The following is a 26,661-nucleotide window of genomic DNA, read 5'->3' as shown; positions in this document are numbered from 1 at the left end:
TGAACAACATCTCCCCTTGTGGGAGAAATACAGCAAAATTTGTTTCCACGTTATGTTTTCTCCAAGTATTGCTCTTTAGGTTTTTGGTTCCCCTCCACTGAATGTCAGGTTTTGGCCAATTGTGTGGGTAAATCTCACTCTCCATTTTTTGTCCACCTTCCTTTCTGTCTCTTGCAAACCCAGGGCATCAGTGTGTTTATGTGATAACGTGTTCTGTGCCAAGAAATTCTGACTCCTTGCGCATTATCACGGGGCCCATGACGTAGTGCAGGATCACGTTCCAGGTCTAGGTCTTGTTTATCTTGGATCCTTTCTGTGCTGTGGAGCAACAGCTAGTACTTCACTATTCTGTCTCTCCTCTTTGGCTCCATGTTCTATGGCTTGAGATCCCTCCTCCTCTTAGCATGTTGTGTACCAGAGTTTGCCCCTTTTGCTTTTCCTCCCATTTTATCCAAGAATAATCAGGAGAAGAGGAAGCAGAGGTAATATGTGAAAATCATACTGAGAAGCCCACCAGCTCTTAACTTACACTTTAGAAGCTATGATGGATCTTTTTGTTGCTGACCATGTCGAAAAAGGCAGAAACAGTCTTAAATCTTTGTGCCATTTCTACCAGATGATAAATAACAAAGACTCTGTGGAAACAGAACTCCCTTTATCTGTTATTCGCAATTATCGTTCAGATATGATATTGGCTAACAACTCCACGTCTAGAGTATCACTGTGCATTTCAAGGGTGTTCTCTCTGTTTTTAGTTTTTCTTTGAGTATTATTCACCCTGTACAACAGATGTGGGGAGCTGATCCTGCTTCCAATGAAGTCAATAGTGAAATTCCCACTGAGTTTTCTGAGTGAGATTGGGCCCCATGTCTAGGGAGGCAGGATTAGAGCTAAGTAAAAGTAAGTACAGTACAGTAAATTGAGAATATCCTACTTATTGCTTAATGCCATGCATTTTGTTGTGAAGAATTTCTGTTTGAATCCCATGGCTTTTCTGCTGGTGGATGCCAAGAGCTGAATTAATGCGGGTGGGGAAAGGGAAAGATGAGTTGACAGGCAAAAGAGGTTTTGGTTTCCACAGTTAGTCGGACATTGGTTGCCTGCAGCAGAAAGAAATGAAAAACAGTCTCTGATTCCTTCATGACCCCATAGTTACAAGGACTTCAGCTGATGGATGAGGGGCTTGGTTTGGCAGACATACTCTGTTGGATCCACTTTTGACCGTGTCAGCCCCAGTGTCAGTGTCTAAATCTGGAATGCTGTTGAGTATTATGGGAATATAAATAAAGATCAGGAAGGGGGCAATGGCAACAAAGAATCTGAAAACTAATATTAAAAAAACAAACCCAAACCCACAGCTAACAATGAAAGGGGGTGTGTGTGTGTGGTGGGGGAATGGGATAAAGCTTTCTAAATATTTTCATTTCTGTTGTGCTTTCCTTCCAAAAGGAGTAAACAGCGCTTCATAATTCACCACTACTGAAATGTGGTGGGCAGATAATATGCTGCTTGGATGCTCTCATAATATGTACACAGTGCTTTTCATCCAGGGATCTCAAAGCACTCCACCATGAACCTGGAGGCTGCTTTACTTTTAAGCTGGGGACTGAGGCCAGTGCAGGATGGCTTGAGGATCAAGGAAGTTTGAGCCGCCTTTATGCCTCCACTCCTGAACTGCCTTGTGGTGAAGAGTGAGGTATATAAATTTAGATCTGCCTAGATAATTACATCATCCCCTTGGTGTCAGCGCACCTTGCAATAAGTAATAGATTTCTTCTGCGTGACGCTTCTCTGAGGTAGGGAATTGTGATCCCATTTTACAAATGGAGAACTGAGGCACAGGGTAATGTAAGTGGCATGCCCAAGGGGTCACAGCAAGTCTGAGTCTGAACTGGGAGTTTAGTCCAGATCTCACCTTGTGTCCCAGTCCAGTGCCCTAAGCACCAAACTGTCCTTCCAGCCCTGGAAATCCTGAAGGTTTGAATTTTGTGTTGACTTGAATAGCTTTACATAATAAACCTGCTTCTAGCCCCCATCTGTAGTGTCTGTTGACACTGTTTGAATTACTGTTTAATGTAGGGCTGCGATTCACCCAGAACCAGGAGGAGGATGGGGCTGTATGTGCAAAATGTAGGCAGTGTATTTAGCATGCCCTGAAAATAAAGCTGACAAGGAAACTTTTATACCCTGGTGTCTGTGTTGAACCTGGGTAGATATGGCCACATGGATTTTACTGTACCAGCTCCTCATGTCACTGCCCTGTTTAGATGTTTTCCTTTGCTTGCTTTTTCTTTCTTTTTCCCCTCGCCCTCTCTTTTGGCCAGGATTTTAACATATATCACAGGCTGGTAGGCTAAGAGCCTGGGACTTCCCCTCACCACACTCAAAGTCTTTGATCTTTTGCTTTGGAGGTAACATCAAAAGGATGGCTGAGAAAGACAGCCAGCGCTGTGAAGTTCAACGTTCAAGTTAATAGCTTGACTGAAGGTTGTGCTGCATTGCTGGAGCCGAAATAAACAGAGGCAATTCAGCCACGTTTCCCGGGAAATTGACCTTAATATTGTAAAAGGCCTTCATTTGCATTTGGAATTAATCCAAACCCTCGTGAAGGGTATCTATCTATCTATCTATCTATCTATCTATCTATCTATCTATCTATCTATCTATCCCCAGTGTGAGCAGCAGGACATAAAGAATTAGACGATCATTTCGATGGATGAGGTATTCAAAGCGATTCCATTCAGTGCTTCTAGCCGTTGGCTGTGTCCAGATATTCATCTTTATAGCCATGTCCTGTGCTTTACATTTTACGATTTGTCATTTCTAGTTTTGCTCTGTTTCTAAAATAATTAGTCTCAATATATCAGCAAAGCATTCCCTTCCTCCTTCTGCTAATGATAAAAAAACCAGCTACTCCCAGTCCCATTTATACAGCGTAAGGTGTGGACTTCCCCTGCCGGATTTTTTTTTTCCATTCCCTTCCCACCCTTATTTTAAAAGGTTTTGAGAGTTCTTGACATTTCTAGGGGTGAATGGCTGGCAGCTCTGCCCATTTTCCATTGCAACTTCTGCACGTTTGGGCCCCATTCTATTAGCTAAACCCCCGCCCTCTTTTCTTTTTTCTTTTCTTTGCAAACTCAAAACTCCCATGGAATTTGATGGGAATTTTGGACGTGCAAGAGATGCAAAATCGGGCTTTGCTTCTTTGACTTGGTCTCCGAAGCTGACGTTATTGAGACAAGCAGGAGACCTTCCTTATAATACTAAATAGTTGTACCGTTAATAATCTTGGGGCCTGATTTTCGCAGGTGCTGAGCACTGACAACTCCAGCTGATTTGAATGGAGTGGTCAGCATTTCTGACCGATTAGGCTCCTGGCATATTGTATTTAAAGATTTAAAACATATTTACATACACATGACTGAGACGACACTTACTGTGTATAGTGTACATGTGTATATATGAACATGTACATGCACATTTCATGACTGATGTGATATTTACTTACTACAGCAAAGTATCAGACAGCTGAATGATTCCACACAGTGGTTTCCCAAAGATACATGAACATGTACATGCACATTTCATGACTGATGTGATATTTACTTTCTACAGCAAAGTATCAGACAGCTGAATGATTCTACACTGTGGTTTCCCAAAGATACATTCTTCTAAGTGCTAAAGTAGAGTAGTGGGTGAGGAAGGGTGGTAGGAGAAGACTATGTGTTAGTTGAACTCCCATCAGAGCTTTTTAATGGCCTTCTTCAACTATTGGTAAGGGAAGACTTGACTTAAAGAACTCTTCAATCTATAGGTACAGCCCAAAATTTACCTTCCTGAGAAGTAATAGTTTTGTTGCCATTTTTTTCAAAACTGTTAGTCACTTTATTTGCTCTAGTGAGTCTGAATGAGACTATTATTTTTTCAAGAAAAGTTCAGTTTGGGCACTAAATGAGTCAGCGATTCAAAGGCTGATATTTGCAAATGACCTAAGGGAGTTGGGCACTGAACTCATTTTGACAATCCCCAGCCTGAAGTCATAGAATCATAGAGTGTCAGGATTGGAAGAGATCTCAGGAGGTCATCTAGTCTAGTCCTCTGCTCAAAGCAGGACCAATGCCAATTAAATCATCCCAGCCAGGGCTTTGTCAAGCCAGGCCTTAAAAACCTTTAAAGATGGAGATTCCACCACCTCCCTAGGTAACTCATGGCAGTGGTTCACCACCCACCTAGTGAAATAGTGTTTCCTAATATCCAACCTCAACCTCCTGCACTGCAACTTGAGACCATTGCTTCTTGTTCCGTCATCTGCCACCACTGAGAACAGTTGAACTCCGTCCTCTTTGGAACCTCGCTTCAGGTAGTTGAAGGCTGCTATCAAATTCACGCTTCTCTTCTGCAGACTAAATAAATCCAGTTCCCTCAGCCTCTCTTTATAAGTCATGTGCCCCAGCCCCCTAAAAGAAGTCAGTGACCTGAAGTCAGTGTAAATTGAGAGAATTCAGGGCCAAGGTATTAAAAGGACAGTATTTAGAGGCTTAATTCTCTTTGATTTCTGTGGGAGTTAGGTGCCTTTTAAGTATCTGGCCCTCAGCCATTCTCAAGAGACTCATTTAATTCCCTGGAGGATCAGGACCGTGGATGGATGACCTTGGGGTGTGGTTTATATCTATAGTCCAGTCTTACCCTCATGAAATCTATGGCAAAAAACCTGTTAAACTTCAGTGTACTTCAGCGTGGATCAGGCCCTGCATTGCCTGGCATTCTTGTCCTCTGATGGAAAAATGCCATGAATTTCTAAACTACTGAATTCCTTTCCTGTTTGTTTCATGCCTACTTGATTTTTAATGAAGAGTAAAATTAATAAACCGTTCTGATTAAATCTGTAGATGGAAAGGAAACCAAACATTTGTTGAATAATCACCTTCCCTAGAATAGTCACTGCAGCAGAACTTGCCCTGCAGTGATATTTTGGATAGACAGTGCAATTGCCCTTCACTCTACCCTGCAGGGAACATCCTGTAAACACGATGTTACAAACTACATGCTGTTGCGGGGGGGGGGGGGAAAGGAGGGGTGATGATCATTTTCAGTACATTAGGAACTATTGTATCATTGCATGTTGCTTAGTAAGCCTAGTATTACATGTGAGTGGTAAGCTGCTTACATGGAAGCAGGATGCACTGTCATGATCTTTTCTTCGCAGGCCTTTTGAGAGGAAAGGTTCCTCTGAGGTGATGAAGTTAGCTGTTCAACGCACATGAACGTTGACTTTAATAAATTGTCCTTGTACAGATGCTGTGCAATCTAGTCAAATGATCAAAAATGTGCACAGGAGCCAATTTTCTCCTCTCCATTCACCTAGGAGTTTGACTTGGAAATAGGATGGGTGTTTGTGTGTATATATGTTCAAATGATTGCTATGAAAAGGGAAGCCCATTGGTCTTTACTTGCCCCATTTGCAATTACCCAGATGTAATTATCTCCTCCCCCCCTTTTAAAATAGAGAACCTCTAGCACTCTCCTTTTCCCCAGAGTGTTTTCCCTACTTTAACCTGGAAAACTCACTGTGGATTCTTATAACATCTTATATGTTATAAGATTGGAGTCTTTGCTTTACCGGCTGTTCAGTAAATACATTGGTGTCTCTTGGATGTGCCCTCAGGCACTGAAACCTGAGGCCTGCCCACATCTTGAGTTCTACTTTCCTGCTTGCAAAGTGCCTCTGGCTAATAGAGCTGTCGATTTCCCCCCTGCCCCCTCTCTCCTAATAAAAAGATATATATTTTTTCTTAAAAGTTAGAACAGCTGTAACACACCTCAAGTAGCTGCAGTTTTGGGAGTTTCAGATAAGGCTAGAGCTTAAAATATGTAGCTGACACCTAAGACTTGAACTAGGACCTTTTGTTTAAAATTTGAGTTTAAAATATTATCTATCTATCTATCTATCTATCTATCTATCTATCTATCTATCTATCTATCTATCTATCTATCTATCTATCTATCTATCTATCTAATGTTTTAAACTCTTTTCCAGACCTGCCACTGACATGGCTGCATTCCATGTATCAATCTGGAAGAAGCCCATGATCTATCAGTGCATGACATAAGAACACAATGAACATGTCTGCACTGTAGTTAAAAACCCCACGGCTGGCCCATGCCAGCTGACTCAGGCTAGCAGGGCTTGGGCGAAGGGGCTACTTAATTGTGGTATAGGCATGGCCTGCAGTCTGGGCTCCTACCCTGCAAAGTGGGAGGACCCTGGGCTGCCCGAGCATTTACAACTGCAATTAAACAGCTCCATTTACAACTGCAATTAAACAGCCCTTTCAGCAGACATGGCCCAGCGGCGAACTTTTAATTGTAGCGTAGACATGGCGTAAGAGTCTACACGGCAATGAAAGACCCACGCATGCCCGCGTCAGCTGACTCAGGCTGAGGGCTATAAAATTTCAGTGTAGATGTTTGGAGTCCGGGCTCTGTGACACTACAAGGGGAAAGGGGTCTGACAGCCTGGGCTCCAGCTTGAGCCCAAACATGTCCACTGAAATTTTGAGCCCTGCAGCCCAAGCCCTGTAAGCCTGAGCCAGCTGACACGGGCTCCGAGACTCTGCGCTGTGGGTTTTTTATCGCAGTGTAGACATGCTCTGCATGAGCGTCCTGGAAAGTGGCCTCCGTGTCTCCTACTGTTTGTGCGTGTGGAGGGAGAACAGAACTTCTTTATGGTGAAATCTCAACTTAGCCAGAACTGGGCCAAGTAAATAAAACAAGACCTTCCCTGAACACCTGGGGCAACCGTCTGGTTTAAGCAATCTCCTTAATCTCCATGCAGTTTCTAGTGCAATTGGGTATGACCTTTTCCTTAAAAAGCATCTCTAGGTGAGTGATCTTTTGCAGGGTCTCTCTTGGGTGGTCACAGAATACAGGTTGCATTGCAGTTTCTTGGAAGGGCTTTGTGAAGATTTAAACGCTTTCACTGTGTGTAGTTTTGTTATACCATGTAGGTTTTTGCTTTCATTTTTAACCTGGCATGAAGTGCTGTGTTATGTAATCATTTTAAAGAAATGCACCATGTTGTATATGAACTGTACAGTTTAGTTCTTTTCGTAGGCAAGGCTGTATCGGTGCATAATCCAATGTTGTCACCTTTTTGAAACAGTAGTCTTAATACTTAATAGTAGAGTTCTGTTCTTGTTGGGATCTTTTACGTGCTTTATAAACAAACTTCAGAACTCCCTGATTTGCTAAACTCATGGATTGGTAAACTGAGGCACTAGACAAAGTATATTGCTCACAAAGTCGGTAGTGGAGCTGTGCATAGAACCCATGTCTTGATTTCCGGGTACTTATTTGAACTGTTACAAACGCTTCCAGAATACATGGTTTTTAGGTACTATCATGGGCTGCACTGTTGAAAAGTAATGGTTTTCAGTGTCCCCTTGCCCCGTCTTCCCCTCTTAAATACAAAGTACTGCAGCTTCTAAATATTAGTCAAAACTTGCATTGCAAAGTGAGGAGTATACCAACTGTATGAAAGGGCTGTACCCCAGGTAGCATCTGTATTATTAGAACTTCTGCATTTAAGTCAGCATGAACTTGATTTGCTAACTCATTTCCATAAAGCTTTGATACATACCAATGTGGTCAAATATCCCTTTCTTTCTTTTATGCTTTCTGGTTATTTTAAGTTGTTTTTCAAATACATGCGACTATTATGTTTCCGTGTGTGTGTGTGTGTGTGTGTGTGTGTGTGTGTGTGTGTGTGTGTGTGTGTGTGTGTGTGTGTGTTATAATGAACATAAAAAGGCTTCACATGTACTTGGTGACCCAAAACCACTGTCCCTTAAATAAACATAAAAAAAGTTGCCTTGTGGGCCAACTAGTTCAAATCTCTGCACTAAATATAGCAATGTGAGCCACATTTAGGCTATTTAAGGACTTTTCAGGCTCAGGGCTGATCTGATGACTCCTTTGTTTTAACCTTTGGGTCCATGGCCTTAGTGTAATAAAATGCAAATCTTGAGGATGAGGTAGGTGGCTTAGTGGTTGAGATGTCAGGGGTGTGGGGGAGGAAGGAATGCTGCATGTTTGGGGAGAATGTGGTCTAGGTCGCCAGGGGCAATGGGTTGGGTGTTCGCAGCCTGGTTGCTAGAGAAAAAGCATTCCTCACCTTTCCAAAATAAATCTCTTCCAGAACCACAAAAATTTGGCACATGAGGCAAAGTCCCCACAGGACATGAGCTATTGTGGAGGGTAACTGATACCCTGACTGCTTGAAAAAGGGTCTATTCCCAGTCAGCATTTTCATGATTGATTTTTTTTCTTCCTTTGGGGAGAAATGTAGGACAACACATGTTGCCCTTCAACCTGCAAAGGAAAATCAACTCTTGTGCTTCTAAAGGAGGTGGGGTGATATATGTGATGGTTTTGTGGTGGTTTTGTTTTTAAATAATGTTTCAAAGAAGTATTTTTTCTCTGACTTGTGTTTAGTTAAAACTGAAAGAAATTAACAATACATTTCACCCTTGTGCTGTTTTGCTTTTAACCAGTTGGGTTTACAAAGCTTTGCCTGAACATTTTTCTAGTTGGTTTTACTTTTGGGTTTCTGTGCACTACATAGCACAATCTCTCATTGGGATACAAACACAGGAGAGGAGTGTTTGAACCACCCCAAAATTGCGTTAAATATTTCTATTATATATATTATGTATGATCCTTTTTACAAAAAAATCTAAATTTGGTGCAAAATTTACTGCTACCCGGAAACAACTCTTTTAAGTAATGCAATGTGATTTTTAGAATTTTCCAGAAAGTCCATGAATTCAGTGCTTTTGTATAGAGAATAACTCACTTTTGGCCATGCCTCCTTTTTAAAAAAAAAATTTCTTGCTTGCTTGCTCCTTGTAGAAAAACATGCTGAGAAACAATCTACTTGAATCATTTGCAGTAAGGAAAAATATTTTTTAAAAATCTCTTATTTAAATTCCAGAAAAGTGTATTGCAGTATTTTCTGGAGAAACTTTTCAGAGTCACAAAGCGGAAACCAAAGAATTATACTTAGTTATATACACCTCTACCTCGATATAACGATGTCCTTGGGAGCCAAAAAATCATACCGCATTATAGCTGAAACCTCGTTATATCGAACTTGCTTTGATCCACTGGAGTATGCAGCCCTTCCACCCCGGGGCACTGCTTTACTTTGTTATGTCTGAATTCGTGTTATATTGGGTTGCGTTGTATCGAGGTAGAGGTGTATTGAGTGAGTTGAGAGGTAAGGAGCGGGAAGGAGGGATGGGAGGTGACACTTCTTCTTTGCAAATAATTTGTTTCTTTTGTCATAATCCCAAATGGTGCATCTTTACCTCTACCTAAATATATTATCCCTTTTGTGTCCACTGGACATGTGTGGTGATAATGATAATATTAGTTATTTCTTCCATAACTTCTGTGACTTATCGATTGCTTTGTCTTCATACTTTTCTTTTTCACTGAGGTTCCTCATCCTTCCCTTGAGTGATAGGTTTGTGTGTTTTTTTTGCTTGTATATTATGAAGGAATTTGTGGTGGTGGAAGGGGAGGAAAGGGAATAGGCTTCCCCTGAGTGATTTGGATTAGACATTGGTAGTCTGCTGTCAAATAACAAGTGTATGGAGATAGTTAACCATTGTGTGAGGATTTTGGGGCAAGCAAAGCCTTTGTCTTTTACTTTTCTAATGGACAATTGAGACATTCAGCTTATTTTTGAAAGGAAAGTGGGTGCGACTGGGCTTGCTGGCCTCATGGGCTAATGCTGTGGAAGGAGCAAATAGAGGGAATGATTATTGATGGGGAAAACAACTGGTGCTGAATCCTGGGAGGGAATGTTTATTTCCCTGCTCTCTAGGAGGGATTTGGAAAGAGCTGTAATCCAGGGTTAGCAGTAATTTGTTACAGCAAGATGATACTTGAGTGGCAGGAGGATTCTGGCTGAGGCAGCAAGAGTTTTAATCTGAGAAGTAGTTCCTCTCCTAGAAGGTCATTCTGACAAAAAATTGCCCCCACCCCACAAGTTTGTTACTCAACCAGCAAAATTAACCAAGGGGGCTCTTGACCTTTTTTTTATTTTTCTAAGACATCTACCCAGAATTTGACTTAAATCATTACAATGAGGAATAGGCACAAGGATGGGAATGTAGTTGAAAGTTTTCCAGTGGTGTTTAAAAAAAAAAATCCCAACACTCTTCCTAACCTCTCCTGTGAGATTGGAATGGTTTTGGTTTCATTATTACCTTGGGGATGTTTTTTGCAAAGTCTTATGATTACATTTTCTGTGTTTAAAACTTTTTTTCTTTTGGCTCGGTTTAAAAAAAAAAAAAACGACAAGTTTCTGACCCTGGAGAAGGAGAGAATTTTGCAAGTTCTTGGTTTTCATGACAGTCTGAAATCCTTGGAGCCGCGTATTCTGAAGTAACCCCTTGTCACAGTGAAGACCCAATCACACATAGAAACCACAAGGGAGGCGACAGGAAATTCAGTATGAAATTTGCTGGGTTTACTACAGAGTGGCTCCCAGCAGTTCACCCAGAATTGCTACATCAACAGGAATTTTTGTGGTAGTGATACAAGTCATCATGAGTTTCACTTACCCAACAATAGGAGAAAATGAGACTTTGTCAGTAAAAACACCCATAGATGACATTTACCATAACATGCAAACAAAAGAACCTCTTCTACAGCACCTTTCATTGAAGGATCCCAAAGAGTTCAATGCAAACATAGAATTAAGATGCATAGTACCAATCTGTGGTATGTAAGTATTTACACCTACATTACAGATACGAAAACTGAAATGAAAGTATATCTCAAATTCCATGAGTCCCACTCAGGATTAAAGCCCTATTGCGTGGACATTGTATAAATCCACATAAAGAAGTAATCCTTGTCCTGGATGTCTTACAGTCACTACTCTCACTGCCTTCAGATAAAGTTATAGGTGCATAGCATTTCAGAAATTAGATGAAGGGGTTCAAACTGGTCTCTCAAAAATCCAGGCTTCCAAAATCAAGTGGCTAGCTTGGAAGATGTTGGTGTATGTGGTTTGAGTAAGGCCACACAATGAGTCCTTTGCAGAGACCGGAGTAGAGCTCAGGAGTTACACCATGGCCATACTGATTAAAGTTATGACATGCCGTGGTTGGAAGCACATTGCAAAGTGAACCTGAAGCAAGAGGTTCCCTATATTGATCAACCCCTTCTGCTTCTCCCACACGAGAGCAGGCAGAGCTAAGATTTCCCCACAAATAGGCAACGTGTGGGAGAGAAGGTTGGACAAATGCCTATTTTTGGTTATGGTTCCAAGTGTGGGTATTAGGGCTGGAAAATCTAGTCAGGAATACACTGGTATACATAAGAATGGCCATACTGGGTCAGACCAAAGGTCCGACTAGCCCAGTATCTTGTCTGCCGACAGTGGCCAATGCCAGGTGCCCCGGAAGGAGTGAACCTAACAGGTAATGATCAAGAGATCTCTCTCCTGCCATCCATCTCCACGCTCTGACAAACAGAGGCTATGGACACCATTCCTTACCCATCCTGGCTAATAGCCATTTATAGACTATTTATCTATGTAGACAAAGATTAATGTTGGTATATAAACCTCATGGGAAATAACTCTCCTGCAGCCAAGCCCTCTGTGGGCCTCCTAATCATTGCAAATGTCTTCATTAGTAGAAACCAAAAGCAGTTTCTTTAATGCATGTTTGGATGGTCTACGCTGTGGTGTCGTGTATTCTACAGAGTTAAAGCAGAACTACATTAGATTGATCTTCCAGTAGAGGACTTTGAATGTGGGTCAAAAATGGTGGTTGCAGAGCCTGAAAGGCTACCTACTTTTAAAAAGCTATCCGCTCCTTAACATAATTTGAAAGTTCTAATAATGTGGTCAGAGCTTCTCTTTCATCAGAGGTAGTTCATGTCATCGATGTGGTAAGTCCCACTAACCTGCCCTCAGCACCTTTTTTAAACGGAGAGGAATGAATGTAGATTTTATGAACCATAAAACCAATTCTTGGTTTTCATGCAAACATTAGTAACAAAACCTCTGTCGCTTTTATATTTCTTTCTTTTGGGAGATTGACAAAGAGAGAGAGCGCGAGAGAGAAAGGAATTTTGGGTCTGTGCATTACATCGTTCAATAAATCTCATGTTGATTGTTGTGCTCATTCAAAACATCCCTATCTACAAAAAGAGCGAATCTGCTGAAATTTCACTCCTTCCACTCTGTTCTTTCTGTAATGAACACTTCATGCTTCTTTGGAACACATCATGGTGCAGAGAAATTCTTCTAAAATAATATGTATATGACTACATTTTTTGTATGTTTGTTTTTTAAAATAAATACAAAGCTTGATGTTTTACGGTTACTGAATTTTTTCTGACTTCCATGATTATTTTATAGTTCAGTAAGTCACTGATATCCAAAATGCACTACTAAGTTCTACAACATGACATGTGACAGGTTTCAAATTAAAAATAAAATTAGTGGAACAAAGTTGAGTGAGTTAATATCTTTTATTGAACCAGCTTCTGTTGCTGAGAGAGACAAGAACTCTGGGTGGCTTGAAAGCTTGTCTCTTCACCAGCAGAAGTTGGTTCAATAAAAGATATTACCACACCTACCTTGTGTCTCTAATATACTGGGACCGACATGGCTACAATATGCTGCATACAAGAAATAAAATTAGTGACATTCTCCCAAGATCCACCCACAAACGAAGCTCCGCTTGCTTGCTGAGGAGAAGAGAGACTGTACAAATCTTCATACTCCAATCATTCCGCAGTGCCTAGATTCTTTGGTAATAAGGTGCTTTGAAAACATCTGTGGACAGACAGACTGACAGACTATTTCACAGCATTGGGAATATACGTAGAATTAAATGCCTCTCTAGAGTTGCTCTGAGAGGCTGAATGAATTGCAGAAAGTGTTACTGTACTTCCACATCACATGAGTGTTATTCCTTTGATGATTTTTCTATGAAATTAGTTCTTGCAGGGTAGTTGGCCTCACTCTTGTTTCTGGAGGCCAAGTATTTACATCAGAAATCCCACCATGCTAAATGACAACCTTGTCGCTCTCTGTAGACAGTGATTGGGCTCGCTGAATTACCCATTCACCCAAGGTCTTTTGTACACTAGCAAAAATTGGTCCTGTGATCTGCTCACCTAGCATGCCCCCTTTCTCCTCTCCATGATGTAATTTAACTGGCACAAGTGTTTGTTGAAGCTCTACAGTAGACGAGGTCAGCATTTGAGTCCTTTCCACGCTAGCATTACTACCAGTGTTACCATTGTTGGAGCTGCACTTGTGAATTACAGGTCTAGTTTTTGCCACTGTAGACAAGGCCATAGAGGTGACTCCCTAGGTCAGGGTTAAGACACTGTGGCAGTTTGTGCAAGATCCTACCCCTTCCCTTCACAGGTGCTGGCCATGAAGTATCTCTTCTGTGGACACATTCTGTCTCCATGGTTATTAATTCAGCACCTTCCCTGAGCATTACATTCACATAATGTTTTAATTTTGTTCATGGATGCTTTATTTCAATAATATCAATCATTGCATTGTAATAGTGGTTTTCAACCTTTCTTCATTTGCTAAAAAATTTCAAATGGAGGTGTGGCCTCTTTGGAAATCTTAGACATAGTCTGTGGTCCTCCAGGGGTCCGCAGACCACACATTGAAAACCACTGTTCTATCGTAACGACAACCTTTCGCGGACCTCTCCCCCCCAGGCATAGTCTGCGGACTCCCAGGTTCAAAACCACTGCTTTATAACAACACCTTTTGGTCTAACTTCTGTATGAGCTAATTCTTTAGGTTTATAGATTCAAAGGCCAGAAAGGACCATTGTGATCACCTCATCTGATCTCCTGTACAACACAGGCCACAGAACTTCCCTATAACAGTTCTGGACTAGAGCATATTTTAAAAAAAAAAAAATCCAATATTGATTTTAAAAATTGCCAGTGATGGAGAATCCATCATGACCCTTGATAAATTGTTCCAGTGGTTAATTACCCTCACTGCTAAAAATATATAGCTCATTTTCAGTCTGAAGTTGTCTAGATTTAGCTTTCAGTCATTTAGGTTATACATTTATCTGTTAGATTTGAATTAAATATATTAAATATTAGTTCCCTGTGTGGGTAGTTACACACTGAGCTCCTTGAGTCTATCACTATCAGACATGTTTTCTAATCTTTAATAATTCTCATGGCTCTTCTCTGAGCCCTCTCCAACTTATCAACATCCTTCTTCAATATGGACTCTAGAACTGGACACAGTATTTCAGCAGTGGTCACACCAGTGCTAAATACAGAAGTAAAATGACCTCCCTACTCTTGCTCAAGATTCCCCTGTTATGTATCCCAGGGTCTCATTAGGAGTGTTATTAGCTTTTAAAAACAGACTACTTTGCCATAGAAGCACAGAGTTTTTTCAGGCTGTTTCTGCCCTATGCATTGCAGTGTGAGTATGCCCGTGACTAGATATGAGGATCAATAAGATGCAGTAATACCAAGCTGGGGCTATTGGAGCGTGTTTTTTCACAGATGTGTGTAAGAAAAGCCGCGTACAAAGCACTGATATAGCAGACCAGCTGGGAAGTGGTGCTGTTTAGTGGTTATGATGGGAGAAAGGGAGTCAGGTTTTATTCCTGTCTCTGACACTGGCTCTGTGACTTTGCTCAGATCACTTTTGCTCAAGTCTGATGTTTGGAGGTGAGGTTGACCCCAATAGGCACTGCCGGGACTAGGCTCCTCTGGCAATCAGGGCACTTTCGTCTGCCTTATTTCATTCTAAAATGGGAACAGTATTTACCTGTCTCACAAGATTCTTGGAGGTCTTGGTAAGATCCTTTTGATAAGAGTACTTGCTGCACGTGCCCGGTTATCGTTTAATCCTGTTTTCAGGCATCTCTGTTTCATACCAGACTGAGCTATTTAATGGGTAAGTTTTAATACTCCAAGTTACAATGGACCCTCGAAGAGCTGTTTTATCATTTCAGTGAAGTTAACGCTGGCAAGAAATACTGAAATGGGCAACTTTAGGTCCCCTGCTTTGGGAACTCTTTTAGTATTGGAAAGGAAAAAGGAGGAGAGGAATTCCAACCCACAGGTGTTTTGCTTAGGTGTAGCTTCAGTATCTATCCCACGATGCACTGCTCTGCTACCATGACAAGTGACTGTTTGGGAGCTAAGGACAGAAGCTTTTGCTCAGGTGTGTGTGTGTATGTGTGTGCCTGAGCGTGTGTTATTTGTCAGTTCAGCAATATCATTATATTATCTGAACACCTTTTTGTATGTTGAATTAGCCTTGAATTTACATCTTCATTGAATATTGCAGTGCCTTGTTTATCTCAGTCCCCCCACCCATATACTTACTTTACAAAGGAGATTTTTATGCTTTATTTTATTGCCGGTTCTCTTGTAAAATTTATTCTAGGCTATTTATTATTATGTGATTATTACCCAAGTATCATTATTATTTTAAAATGATTTTATTTTTAAAATGGTTATGGTAGTTGGTAGAAGGTTCCTAACTAGAGAAGAAAGATGTGAAGGACAGAGAAATGTATTTTTGTGTTCGGGACTCAATCCTTCATCCCTTGACTGCGGTGGGAATTTTTGGTATGGAAAGACTCAGGTCCTTTGGGAAGCAGGATCAGGCCCTTTATGATCAATTATTATTATTTACTAGATTTCCTATGAATTTTACAGTAAATTGTATATTGTTTGGTAAAGGTGATTTGTCATAGTATTGTGAGGGGAGGGGCATTTTGGGGGAAACCTAAAACTCTCCATTGATCCCCCATCAATTTAATTACTTTGTAATAGATTAAAAATTGTCTTATTGGTGCCTGGGTGGAGAGAGAACCAGAATAATAATAATTGATTAAATATTGGAGCAGAAACTGAACGGGATTTTGTTACTGACTTAAATGGGAGCAGGAATTGGCTGCAAACTTTGCTTCTTGTGTGTTAAGTACCTATCACTTTTTGGCATCTCATTGCATTTCCACATAACGCAGCAATTACCTGGCTGAGCTCTTCAGCTTTGTTTGTTGTCTTCTTTCTTGGTTTTCCTCTGTATGGTCTCCAGAAATGTTGCTGTCACTGTAGTATGGACACTTTTTGATCCTCACTATCATTATGGGTGTAATTCTGACTGAAAGCTGAAAGACCCTGAATAATGTTGGCAGCTAGATATCGGAGATGGGCCTGAGCTGCAAAGTTTGAATCCAGGGTTGAACTTCCACAAGATTCAGCAGTGTTTGTTGCTGCCAAAAGGAGAGGCTAAAGGCAAAGGTTAGATCTGGGTATTTGGATTAGGGATGTTTTGACATGGGCTGTGTGTCAAGGTCCATGAAGGACTTTTAGAAGGAAGGGAAATTGTGTAGGTGGGGATTTGGGCTGGCAGTTAGAGTAGGTGAAACTGAGTTAGGGTTTCTGGCTTCTCTAGGATTCCGAATTCCACCGTGGATTCAGTTAGGAACCTTGGACATGTATAATATAATATGGAGATATACCTATCTCATAGAGCTGGAAGGGACCCTGAATGGCCATCAAGTCCAGCCCCCTGCCTTCACTAGCAGGATCAAGTACTGATATTGCCCCACATCCCTAAGTGGCCCTCTCAAGGATTGAACTCACAACCCTGGGTTTAGCAGGCCAATGCTCAAACCACTGAGCTATCCCTCCCCCCTTGTAGAATATGTACTAGCCTCTCAGAACCTGGGATACATAGCCTCGTCTCCTCTAAAAAAAAAAACACACTGGGTTTTTTTTGTTCTGGGGCAGCACTCACTAGTGCCTACCAGTGGTGGAAACGGTACTGCAGCTGTGTGGCATACTTATTCCTCTAGTGGAACTGTACTGCTGCAGAAAAACATATTATCACAGCATTGGATGGGTGCTTTCTAATGAACATTCCTAAGTTTGAATATTGGGGGTGAGGGGTATTGGAAGGCAGTTACCAATAGATACCATATTTCATGTTCCCAAAAGAGGACATTGTTGGGGGGAGGGGAAGGTGGCGGGCAGGGCCACTCCTAGGGGGTGGCGGCCCTGGGACATAGGTGCTGAGTTTCTATCTGCCAAGGGGTGCTCTCCCTGGCTCCGCCAGGCCACACCCGCACTCTACTGCTTCCCCCAACGCTCCACCCTGCCCCACCTCTTCCAACCCCTGCTCCACCTCACCTTCCCACCCCACCTCTTCGCCACCCAGTTCTGCCCTTTCCCCGAGTGCGCTGTGCCCTGGCTTCTCTCCCCCACATTCCCCACACCTCCAGGCACTGCGAAATAGCTAATCGGCAGTAGGCTCTGGGAGGGAGGGGGAGGTGCTGATTAGTGGTGCCCGCCAGTGGGCAGTAGGCAATGGCGGGAGGGGAAGGTTGGCGGGGAGTGCAGAGCCCCCCGAAGTGTGGTGCCTGGGGCTGTCGCCCTGATTCCCCATACCCCAGGCATGGCTCTGGTCGGGCGGTGGGAAGGTACAGCTCTCAGGCTGCCCAGCTCTGAAGGAAGCGCTGCTACCAGCAGCAGCGCAGAAGTAAGGGTGGCAATACCATACCGTGCCATTCTTTCTTCTGCACTGTTGCTGGTGGTAGTGCTGCCTTCAGAGCTGGGCAGCAGGCCAGCAGCCGCTGCTCTCCAGCTGCCCAGCTCAAAATCACAGATGTTTGTTCAGATTTCAGACATCTGCCTGGACAGAGATCGGAGGACCAAAAAAGAGGTCATGTCTGGGGAAACCTGGACGTATAGTAACCAGATAGCGTTTTGTTTTTCAAAACAAAGTCCTGGAAGAGCAGTCCCATTTAGCAGGTTGTTAATACTGGCAGTGGAGACCCTTGGCAGGTGGCTTTGGTTGGGTTCCATGGTATACTAGACCTTCAGAATGCCAGCTGAAGTAGCAAGGTGACTTTTAAAGTCTTGCTTCTTATAAGATTGAAGATTTTTCTTTTTTGCACCCCCTTTACAGAAACAAATCTGGGCTGTTTGAGATATTTGCCTTTCCCCTTGTGCTGACAATTTTAACAGCCTTTTAAACAGCTTTTGTTTCTCTCAAGTACGCTAGCCTCATATGTATTTTAGTCTTTGTGTGGAGGCCTGCATCATAACAATTATTTTGCATAGGTTCTCTTGCTTGAAATTTTTTTTTAAAACACACTAATGATCCACAATTAGATCATATTATTAAACAGAGAATAAAATACTTATGCCAAGATTGCGTTACTTAAAAAATTTAAGAAGGTGGCAGTGGAACCTATTTTAACAGTTTGCTTGGAAATAATTTGCACAGGTTTGTTTGAGTTAATTGGCTGGAAAGTTGAGTGTTTGTATAGGCAATTCATAATTTCCACACTGAGGCAGACAAGCGGGAGGGGAGTGTGTATGTGTGTCTAGTGTCGTACAGGGAGAGCGAGAGTGTTAATTCTGGACTACTGATGGTGGGAATTTCCCTCCTCTTTGCCCCCCTCCTAGGAATGTAAAACCACTGTCAGAATGCTGGGAAAGTCAGGCTTGAATTTTTGTAGTCCCCTTGCAAATTAGAGGAACTGCCTGAGTCAAATCGGCATTTAGGACCGAAAGAATAGGATTTCCTGCTATTTAGTTGCTCAAGGAAGGAAAGGATTTACCTCCTGGCTGTAATAGGACCTAATTTTCTACTTTTAATAAGAATAACTGCACATTGCAGCAGAAGTAAACCTGTGAAAGCAATCAGTCTCTGCCCCCCTTTCCCCAAAGTTTGCATGTTCGAGCTGTGTTGTAACTCTTCCTCTGCCAAAAGAATCCTCCCTTCTACAGTTTCCAGCCTAATGTATTGTGCACGGGTGGTGGTGGGGGCCACGGCAATTACTTAGCATCTTGTTCCATTGTGAAGGAGAGAGTTGCTGAGGGGTGGTTGCTGCTGTGTAATGCCATAGGACCGCTTGTGCTTTCCCCCCCTCCCCCCGCCCCCAAACCATCTGGATTCAGTTAGCTCTCTCGGCAGTAGGGCTGAGTCTCATTTCCTCCAACCAGTAATATTATATAGGCAGTGATTCTGTTCTGCCCTAACATAATTGAAAATTATGTGTATTGTAGACTCGTAAAAAGCTGGGCTCAGGTAGCCTGTGGAGATTGGATATAGCACACAATGAAGCTTTTATGCAAAGTAAGAATTATAAGCCACTGCATTAATGTCGTCTTATAGGCATGGCAGTTCTTGGACGTGGAGTCCTCGAGCCAGGCTTGTCACCTTAAACAAAACTAATATTTCATACTTTTATCAACGGGGCTGGCGTTTTAAAGCCAGCCAATTACACTTTTGTGAGCGTCCCGGCATTGAAGCTGTCAGTTAGTTAGCTTGACACAGTGACTTGCTGAGGCCCTTTGTGATTATCCTCGGGACAGAACATCTTGCCCTTGATGGGGCTGGAATGTAAAACTGGAGGCTTTCCACTGGCTAGAGCTGATGGAAGTTACTTTATTGACCATTGCACACCACCGCTGTCTATGAGGGCTGTTTATTTTCCCCTTGGATACGCGTGTAGCTCCCGCTGGTGGTAATGGAGGCTGCACGTGTGAGTGTGCATGTGTGCAAAAAATAGACCCTTAAGTTTGGAGTTTTCTTTTTGGACTCCACTTGAATTCACTTCCAACTGTGTCCAGGAAAAGAGGCGGCTTTGGCTACCTCCTGGACTTTGCAATGTGAGATTTCTTGGCATCTCTTTGTTAGGGGTGGGTTGCAGAAGGGTTTTACTGAGATTTAAATGTGTAAAAGCAAAGCAGTTGTAAGTTCCTCCTTGGCTCTTTCTTTCACTTAGCTTGTTCTACCTGGACATTGTGGCAATCACTGTGAAATTACTGACCCTCTTCTAGAGACTGAAAGTGGAGCAGGAAAAATTGAACCTTTCACACAGGGTTGCCAACTTTCTAATCCCTGAAAACCGAACACACTAGCCCTGCCCCTTCCCCGAGGCCCTGCCTCCCGCTCACTACATTCCCCCTCCCTCGGTTGCTCACGGTTCTCCACCCTCACTCACTTTAACTGTGCTGGGGCGGGGGGTTGGGATGTGGGAGGGAGGGAGTGAGGGCTCTAACTGGGGATTTGGGCTCTGGGGTGCGGCCAGAAATGAGGGGTTCAGGATGCAGAAGGGAACTCTGGGCTGGAATTGGGGTTCAGGGGGATGAGGGCTCTGTTTGGGGCTGTGGGGTGGGGCCATGGATGAGGGATTTGGGGTGGGGCTCCAAGCTAGAGTGTGTGACACGTAGTCACCCCACTTTCACATGGAGTTTCTTTGTGAGGGAATTTTGTGCCAGTACAAGGTTCTGCACTGATCACTGGAGACCACAGCCTTTTGTTTAGCCACATAATAGTTAGCCTGTAGAAAGGGTCTAATACGAACATCCCCATGCTGCCTGTTCAGGGCATCTGAACGTGCCCTTGGGGAGTGCTGCCTAGTGACAAAAAGATACTCCAGTGTCCAGGCCTGGTCAGTCCTTGACCTATCTGCTAAAACTGTTGACAAACTGAGTTTCTTTGTGGGTTTGTGACTCTTGTAGCAATACTTTAAATCACTTATGACCATCTGATGGCTGTCTGGTGGGCTAGGAAAAATGTCTCACTCCAGTTTCTAATGGCCTAGTGCCCATTTCCTCCAAACCATCAGGATAGCTGGCACGTACTGCCTTTACTGCATGTTAGTAGTGGCAGAACTAACCCCTGCCCTGCAGAAGGGTCATCCAGATCAGATCTGAGGCACATTGAGAGATGCTGTGGGGGCCCTTACCTTGTGCTTGTGCCTGTTAAGTGGATGCCCAGCAAACTTCAGACTCTAGGATGATGAAGCAACGTCTTTCACCAGCTCTTAACATATTTTAAAATGCTGCTGAAAATTTTGGGGAGCTATTTCTCATTGCGGTCTGTCAATCCACTTATCATCATTTCTTTCAGTGGAGTGGGGTTGTGACCTTCAGTGTAACACATTATGAAGGAACTGACACGCAGGCCTTTAGTGCCTTGTACTTATTTTTTCATAGACACGTTTATATGGTGATGTTACAATCACCATGTGTACAGTACCTGAGAGTTTTCAAGCCTTAGTAATTATTTGTCCGGTATTGCCAGCCTCTGATGTTTAAAATCATGACTCAATCTCCCCCCAAAATAATGAGATTGGAAATCCCAAAATTATCTTTTCTTTCTTTCTTTCTTTTTTTTTTTTTAAAAAAAGTACCACCTTTCTAGGTTCTTTTCATTGCCTTCTGTTTTTTGAATCTCTAGTCTAGGGTACTTTCAAGCTTTTGTCCAAAACCAGGATGGGTAGATTCTTACTCTTAAAATAACAATAACAATCATAAAAGCTGAGATTCTCTCGTAATCACTTGTCTCCGAGAGCTGGGCCTTCGTCTAAAACTTCAAACATTGGGAAACTTGTGATTAAAATTGTGAGTTGGCAACATTGCTTCTCTGAAATAATTATAGTTTTTGTTAGTTTTTTTAGAAATTCTGGAAGATTATACTCCAATTTGCCAAAATCCCAAAAGTGAAGATTAATAAAAACAAATTTTTCTTGGAACTTGAGGAACCGAAAGGGGCACAAACCAAGAGTTTATTTCTTTGAATTCCAAAGCTTGAAAATATGAAACTCTCCAAGGGTATAGCTATGCTGCAGTAAAAAACCTGCAGCACTGAGTCTCTGACTGTTTGAGTTTCTTGGGCTGGAGCCCGGACTTCGAGACCCTCCCTGCTCGCAGGGTCTTAGAGCCTGGGCTCCAGCCTGAACCCGAACATCTGTGCTGCTATTTTTAGCCCTGCATCAGGAGCCCAAGTCAGCTGACTTGGGCCAGGTCTTGTATTGCAGTGTAGACATACCTGACGTGATGGGAAATGATAGTGCATCTCTTGTTGATGGTGTGTCTTTGGTCACCTCAGTGCATACAGCCTTGCACCTACCAGGCCTTTCACGCTAGTAAAAGTTGTGTGCACATAAATGAAGGCATTAGTATCCTGCTAAATGCATGGAATCAAATAGATGCAGACACTGGAACGGGACCAGCACAGAAATAGGGATGGATGTCACCTGTTAGATCAATGAGGGTTCAGTGCAGGAAAGTCCCACTATAAGTATGTCCTCCAGAACTTTGTTCTGTTTGTTTTAAAATGTCACAAGCAATGTGACTTTCACCATGTCCCTTGAGAAAACTATTCCACAGCCTGATCCTTCTGTCTGGCTGCATATCTCGGAGAACTGCAGGTATATTTCTTCTACCAGTCTGTTGGGACCAATTTCTGCTCTCTCTCTGGTGCATGTCAGTGATTTAGTAGGAAGACATGCATGCCCTAGTGCAGAACTTGAAGTCAATGTCTGCTCCCAGTGAAGTCAGTGCCAAAACTTCATTGCTTCTTAAAGTGTAGTTCAAGTCTGAACAGCGACTAAGTAAAAACAGCACATTCTTACTCAGCACATCAGCTCTTCTGCTAACTTCAGTGACCCACAGAATCAAGGCAGGTGAGAGAGTGAACTGTACTCTATTTCTTCTTGTGTATCATCAACAAGGTTGTTTACATTTCACTTATAAGGCCAATCAGTTACACCTATGAAAACCCTTTGAAGGAAGTTAGGTTGCAGAGGTGTCATGGAAGGCTAGAGAGACAAGATGGGTGAAGTAATATCTTTTATTGGGCCAACATCTGCTGGTGAGAGAGAGAAACTTTTCAGCTACACAGAGCTGCTCTTCTGGTCTGGGAAAGGTGCTCAGAGTGTCACAGATAAATACAAGGTTGAATAGATAATTCAGCATAAGTAGTTAGCACGTACACTAAGGGACCATTCAAGGTGAAGTGGCTTTTTAACAACACTGTAAATCACAGGACAGAAAAGGGGGGTTAGTGGGTTACAGATTGATATAATAAGCGATAAATTCAGTGTCTTTATTAAAAGCACATTTTTTAGTGTCTAGCAAAATTATGAATTTGAGCTTCTAGGCTTGTCTTTTAAAAGTATTGTGCAGGTTTTCTATAAGGATTGATAGGTCAGATACAGAGTGATTGCCTTGTGAAAAGTCTTCACCCACAGAGTGGGTGGTTTTGTCTTTTAATCATTTTCCTTTGAGACTTCAGTTGAGAGCATGATGATTGCCTGGTTTCAACCACTTAGCTCTATTGGAGCATTCAGTGCACTGGGTGATGTACACCACATACTGTGATAGGTGGGTGTAGGAACCATGGATTTTGAAAGATGTGTTGTGGAGGTGTTGATCGTTGCAGCAGTGGAAATTTGTCTACAGATGTTTGCATCGGTTGTTTTGGCAGGGGCTGGTGCTGCTTTGAGTTGGTGTGGCGCTTGGGGGGTTGTTTGAAGGCCAGAAGAGGGGGTTCAGAAAAGATTTCTTTTAGGTGGGCCCCCCCATCAAGTATTGGGTTGTAGTTGTTTGATACTCAAGAAGGAAATAACCCATTTTGACTTACAGACCCCTGTGGTTGAATTTGCAAAGGTAGCACAAAATAAACTTGTAAACTGAGAACATTTGATCTGGAAGCCACTGAGAGAAAATAAACATGGCAACTAACAGTGGTAAACACAGAGTTGCCTTTCAGAGTAGAACTGCATGGTGAGGTTTGTATGGTGCTTTGAAGATACAAAGAGCTATAGAAGTTGATTATTACTATTACTGGCATTTGCTGAATAAATTCTTATTGTGAGATGATCGTATGGTGGGATTCAGGAGTGAGTTTGTTTATTTATTTTTTAAAGACTTGACTGTCCACTCTTCTTCCCTTCCTCCCTGCCCCTCTCAGTTTCTCAGCTATTTTATTTCTGTGTGTGTTTTTTCCTCTTCTAGATATGATTTGTTAATAAACTCATTCGAGATAACATTGTCTTTGCATTTTGCTTTATTTCCTTATTCTGCTGTTTGAAAATGCTGATGTATGAAAATGTTAGTGCTCTGCACCAGTTTTGTTTCACATAACCATACAAAGGTACCTGCCATCTCTTTGTTTTTCGTTTCGGATCCTTGCATATGTTTTAAGTTATATCTTTTTTGCCCACGTTAGCTAGGAATTGTTGTTTTATTTTGTCTTTCTTTTCTGAACTCATTTTTCTTTTCCCATTTTTGTTTCCTCCCATCCAGTATCTCCAGATGAAATGGCCACTGCTTGATGTTCAGGCAGGGAGCCTTCAGAGTAGACAAGCCCTCAAGGATGCTAGGTCTCCATCTCCAGCACACATCGTTGTAAGTAAACTCAGAAGACATTCTTCCTTTGTCGGGGGGAGGAGGGGGGAAATGACATTTGACATTAACAGCATTTGCTTGTCATCCTTTTTCTTTTACTCAACACAGGAAAAAGGGCAAGCCAAAGCCAGGTTAAAGGGTGGGGAATGAGCTTTTTATTGCTCGGCAGCACTTCAAAATATTATCCATGGCGTATAAGTTCTTGCTTTTTGGAAAAGTGAAGAAGTTAAGTGCCCCTGAAATTTACACCCGTCAAAAGCATTTTAATTTTATATAAGTCCAAGCCAGCTGCTTTACAATTCTAACTTTCAAGCTGTTGACATGAACACAGGGTTTGGGAGAATATTAAAAAATAAACCACCTCCAAGAAGCATTGTGAATTCTGCGTCTGATCTGTAGTCGTTACTCAGACAAATCTTGTGGGGGAGTTAGGCAGGCAGGGCCTTATTCGAATAATGGCTTGTTAGGATCAAGCTAAAAATATTTAAAAATAAACAACAACAAAAATCTTTTGGTTTCTGGTGCGTCTTCCCTTAGTATAAACAGTGAATGTCAGCAAATGGTATGTTTACAATTCATCTCAAGAAAAATCCAGTTCCATTACTGAATTCTGCTATTGGAGTCAAATTGCTGCCCATACAGTAAAAGTGATGGTAAAGTTACAGTGTGAAAGCCGCATGTGAGTATGTGTTTAAACAATGTCCAAAGTGTTTTTAAAAGAAATGACTTATTTATATACTGCACCATGCATCTACGACTGCCCAAACTCATTCTCATTCACATTCACCTATATCTGTTTTTTAATGCATTTTTAGCTAATGAGCCCATCGGTTCTGAATGTTGAGCTGATAAATTAACCTCTTGAGAAGATGACTCACGGCTTGTTAGAATATTTCTTTCAATATATTTTATCATCAGATCTCATGTTTTTGACTTTATTTTTTTTATAATTAATGGATACGAAGGTGAAATTATGCAAAAAAGAAACTGCTCATGTATTTTTGATATAGGATCTAAAGCTGATATAGTTGAGAGATTACATCAGACACTTGAAAGATATTAATTTTCTTTTTTTAAAAAGATGAAAATAACTTAGGAATTTCTGTTTTTTAAAAATATTTGTGTCTCTTCAGCCTGAAAAATCCCAGACCTTTTGTTAGGAGTGTCTTAAATAGTTTTGATAAAATGTTTTAGTAGCTCTTCAAATTATAGTTTTAAAAACCGACCTGAATAAGGCAGAGCGAAATGTAGACGGCATTGATATTTAAATGGTCAATACCAAATGTTGGTGATTCACTTTTTAAAAGATTTTATTTTTCCTTCCTGTTTTTTGTGCTGTTGCCGCTAGCTCTTTTATCTGGTCTACAGACAAATTCCTAGCCTTCTTCCCGCCTCCCTCCCGCCAGCCTATCATCTATTTTCTAATGGTGAATAAGCCAACAAGAATCTGTCTTTTTTTATTTCCTTGTTTATCAGTCCCGTCACCAATGGGATCATCAGAGATGAAAACATTCCTCTGGGAACTGGGTTTGATAACTCATGTGCCCTCTGCTGGCTGGCTGGTTGTCATCCTCTGCCACAGCAAAGCAAACTACAGGGCAACATGCACATCGCTAGACTTTAATTTTAAATTTTGCTGTGACAGACTTGTTTATCGGCGGAGGAAAGAAAGATTTTAATAGATTCTGGTGGATGATTTTTGCTATTGGATTATAAGCGTTGAAGGTAGGTCAAGTGTTGCTTGTAAATAAGTTGTCACCTATTTTTATATATGATTGCAATTTAAATGCTGAATCTAAAAATGCAGATGACGATGGGAGGTGTAATTGAATTTCAGGTTTCACTGAAGTCTGTTAATGTTTAGAAGAATGGGCTCTGCCATTTATAAATAACAGTTCTCCTCCCTTCAGACACAGTGTGCCCCTCTTAGGAGAGCTCACAAGCGATTTGCTAGTGTCTCCTTCCCTGCAGCACCCCTGCCCATTTAAATGCTGCTCACCATATGAGTTGACACTTCTTCAAAATGTTTTTATAGATTCTAAATTCTCTTATCCATTTTGGAAACCTTTTTCAGGAAGCCTGAGGTGGAATCTTCTGTGGATTTTGACTGTTTATGGGGCTCTTTAAGAGCTGTTTCACTCTGCGATTCAATAAAAAGTGTACTTACCATAGCAACCACTTAGGCCGTGAGGAACATATACTACCTCTGAGATGGAGACCACCTTCTAAAAGAGCCACAGCTGGCATTTGTAATGTGATCTTTTGTGTTACTTACTATGTTCTGGGGGAAAGAGGTGGCGGGGGGAAGAAATGTGTTTTGATGGAACAAAGTTTGTGCAAGGTTTAATGTTTTTCATTTTTAAACGCCCTCTCCACCCCCACTCCAAAAGAAAGCTCTGCCTT

General features: G+C 41.9%; 1 protein-coding gene across 33 annotated transcripts in view; it reads left to right on the top strand.

Moving 5' to 3' along the window:
• TCF7L2 (transcription factor 7 like 2) overlaps nt 1-26,661 on the top strand; it is a 208,359-nt gene that overhangs the window by 55,597 nt on the left and 126,101 nt on the right. For all 33 annotated transcript variants that reach the window (XM_050958077.1, XM_050958081.1, XM_050958084.1 and 30 more), the window contains one exon: nt 24,157-24,258. In XM_050958077.1, coding sequence (XP_050814034.1) covers nt 24,157-24,258 — 102 coding nt within the window. The remainder of the gene's footprint in view (nt 1-24,156; nt 24,259-26,661) is intronic.

The sequence above is a fragment of the Gopherus flavomarginatus genome, chromosome 6 (assembly GCF_025201925.1).
Source record: "Gopherus flavomarginatus isolate rGopFla2 chromosome 6, rGopFla2.mat.asm, whole genome shotgun sequence".
In the NCBI taxonomy this organism is placed as follows: domain Eukaryota; kingdom Metazoa; phylum Chordata; order Testudines; family Testudinidae; genus Gopherus; species Gopherus flavomarginatus.
Note: the sequence above shows the minus strand (reverse complement) of the source record. Positions and strands in the feature narration are given on the sequence as shown.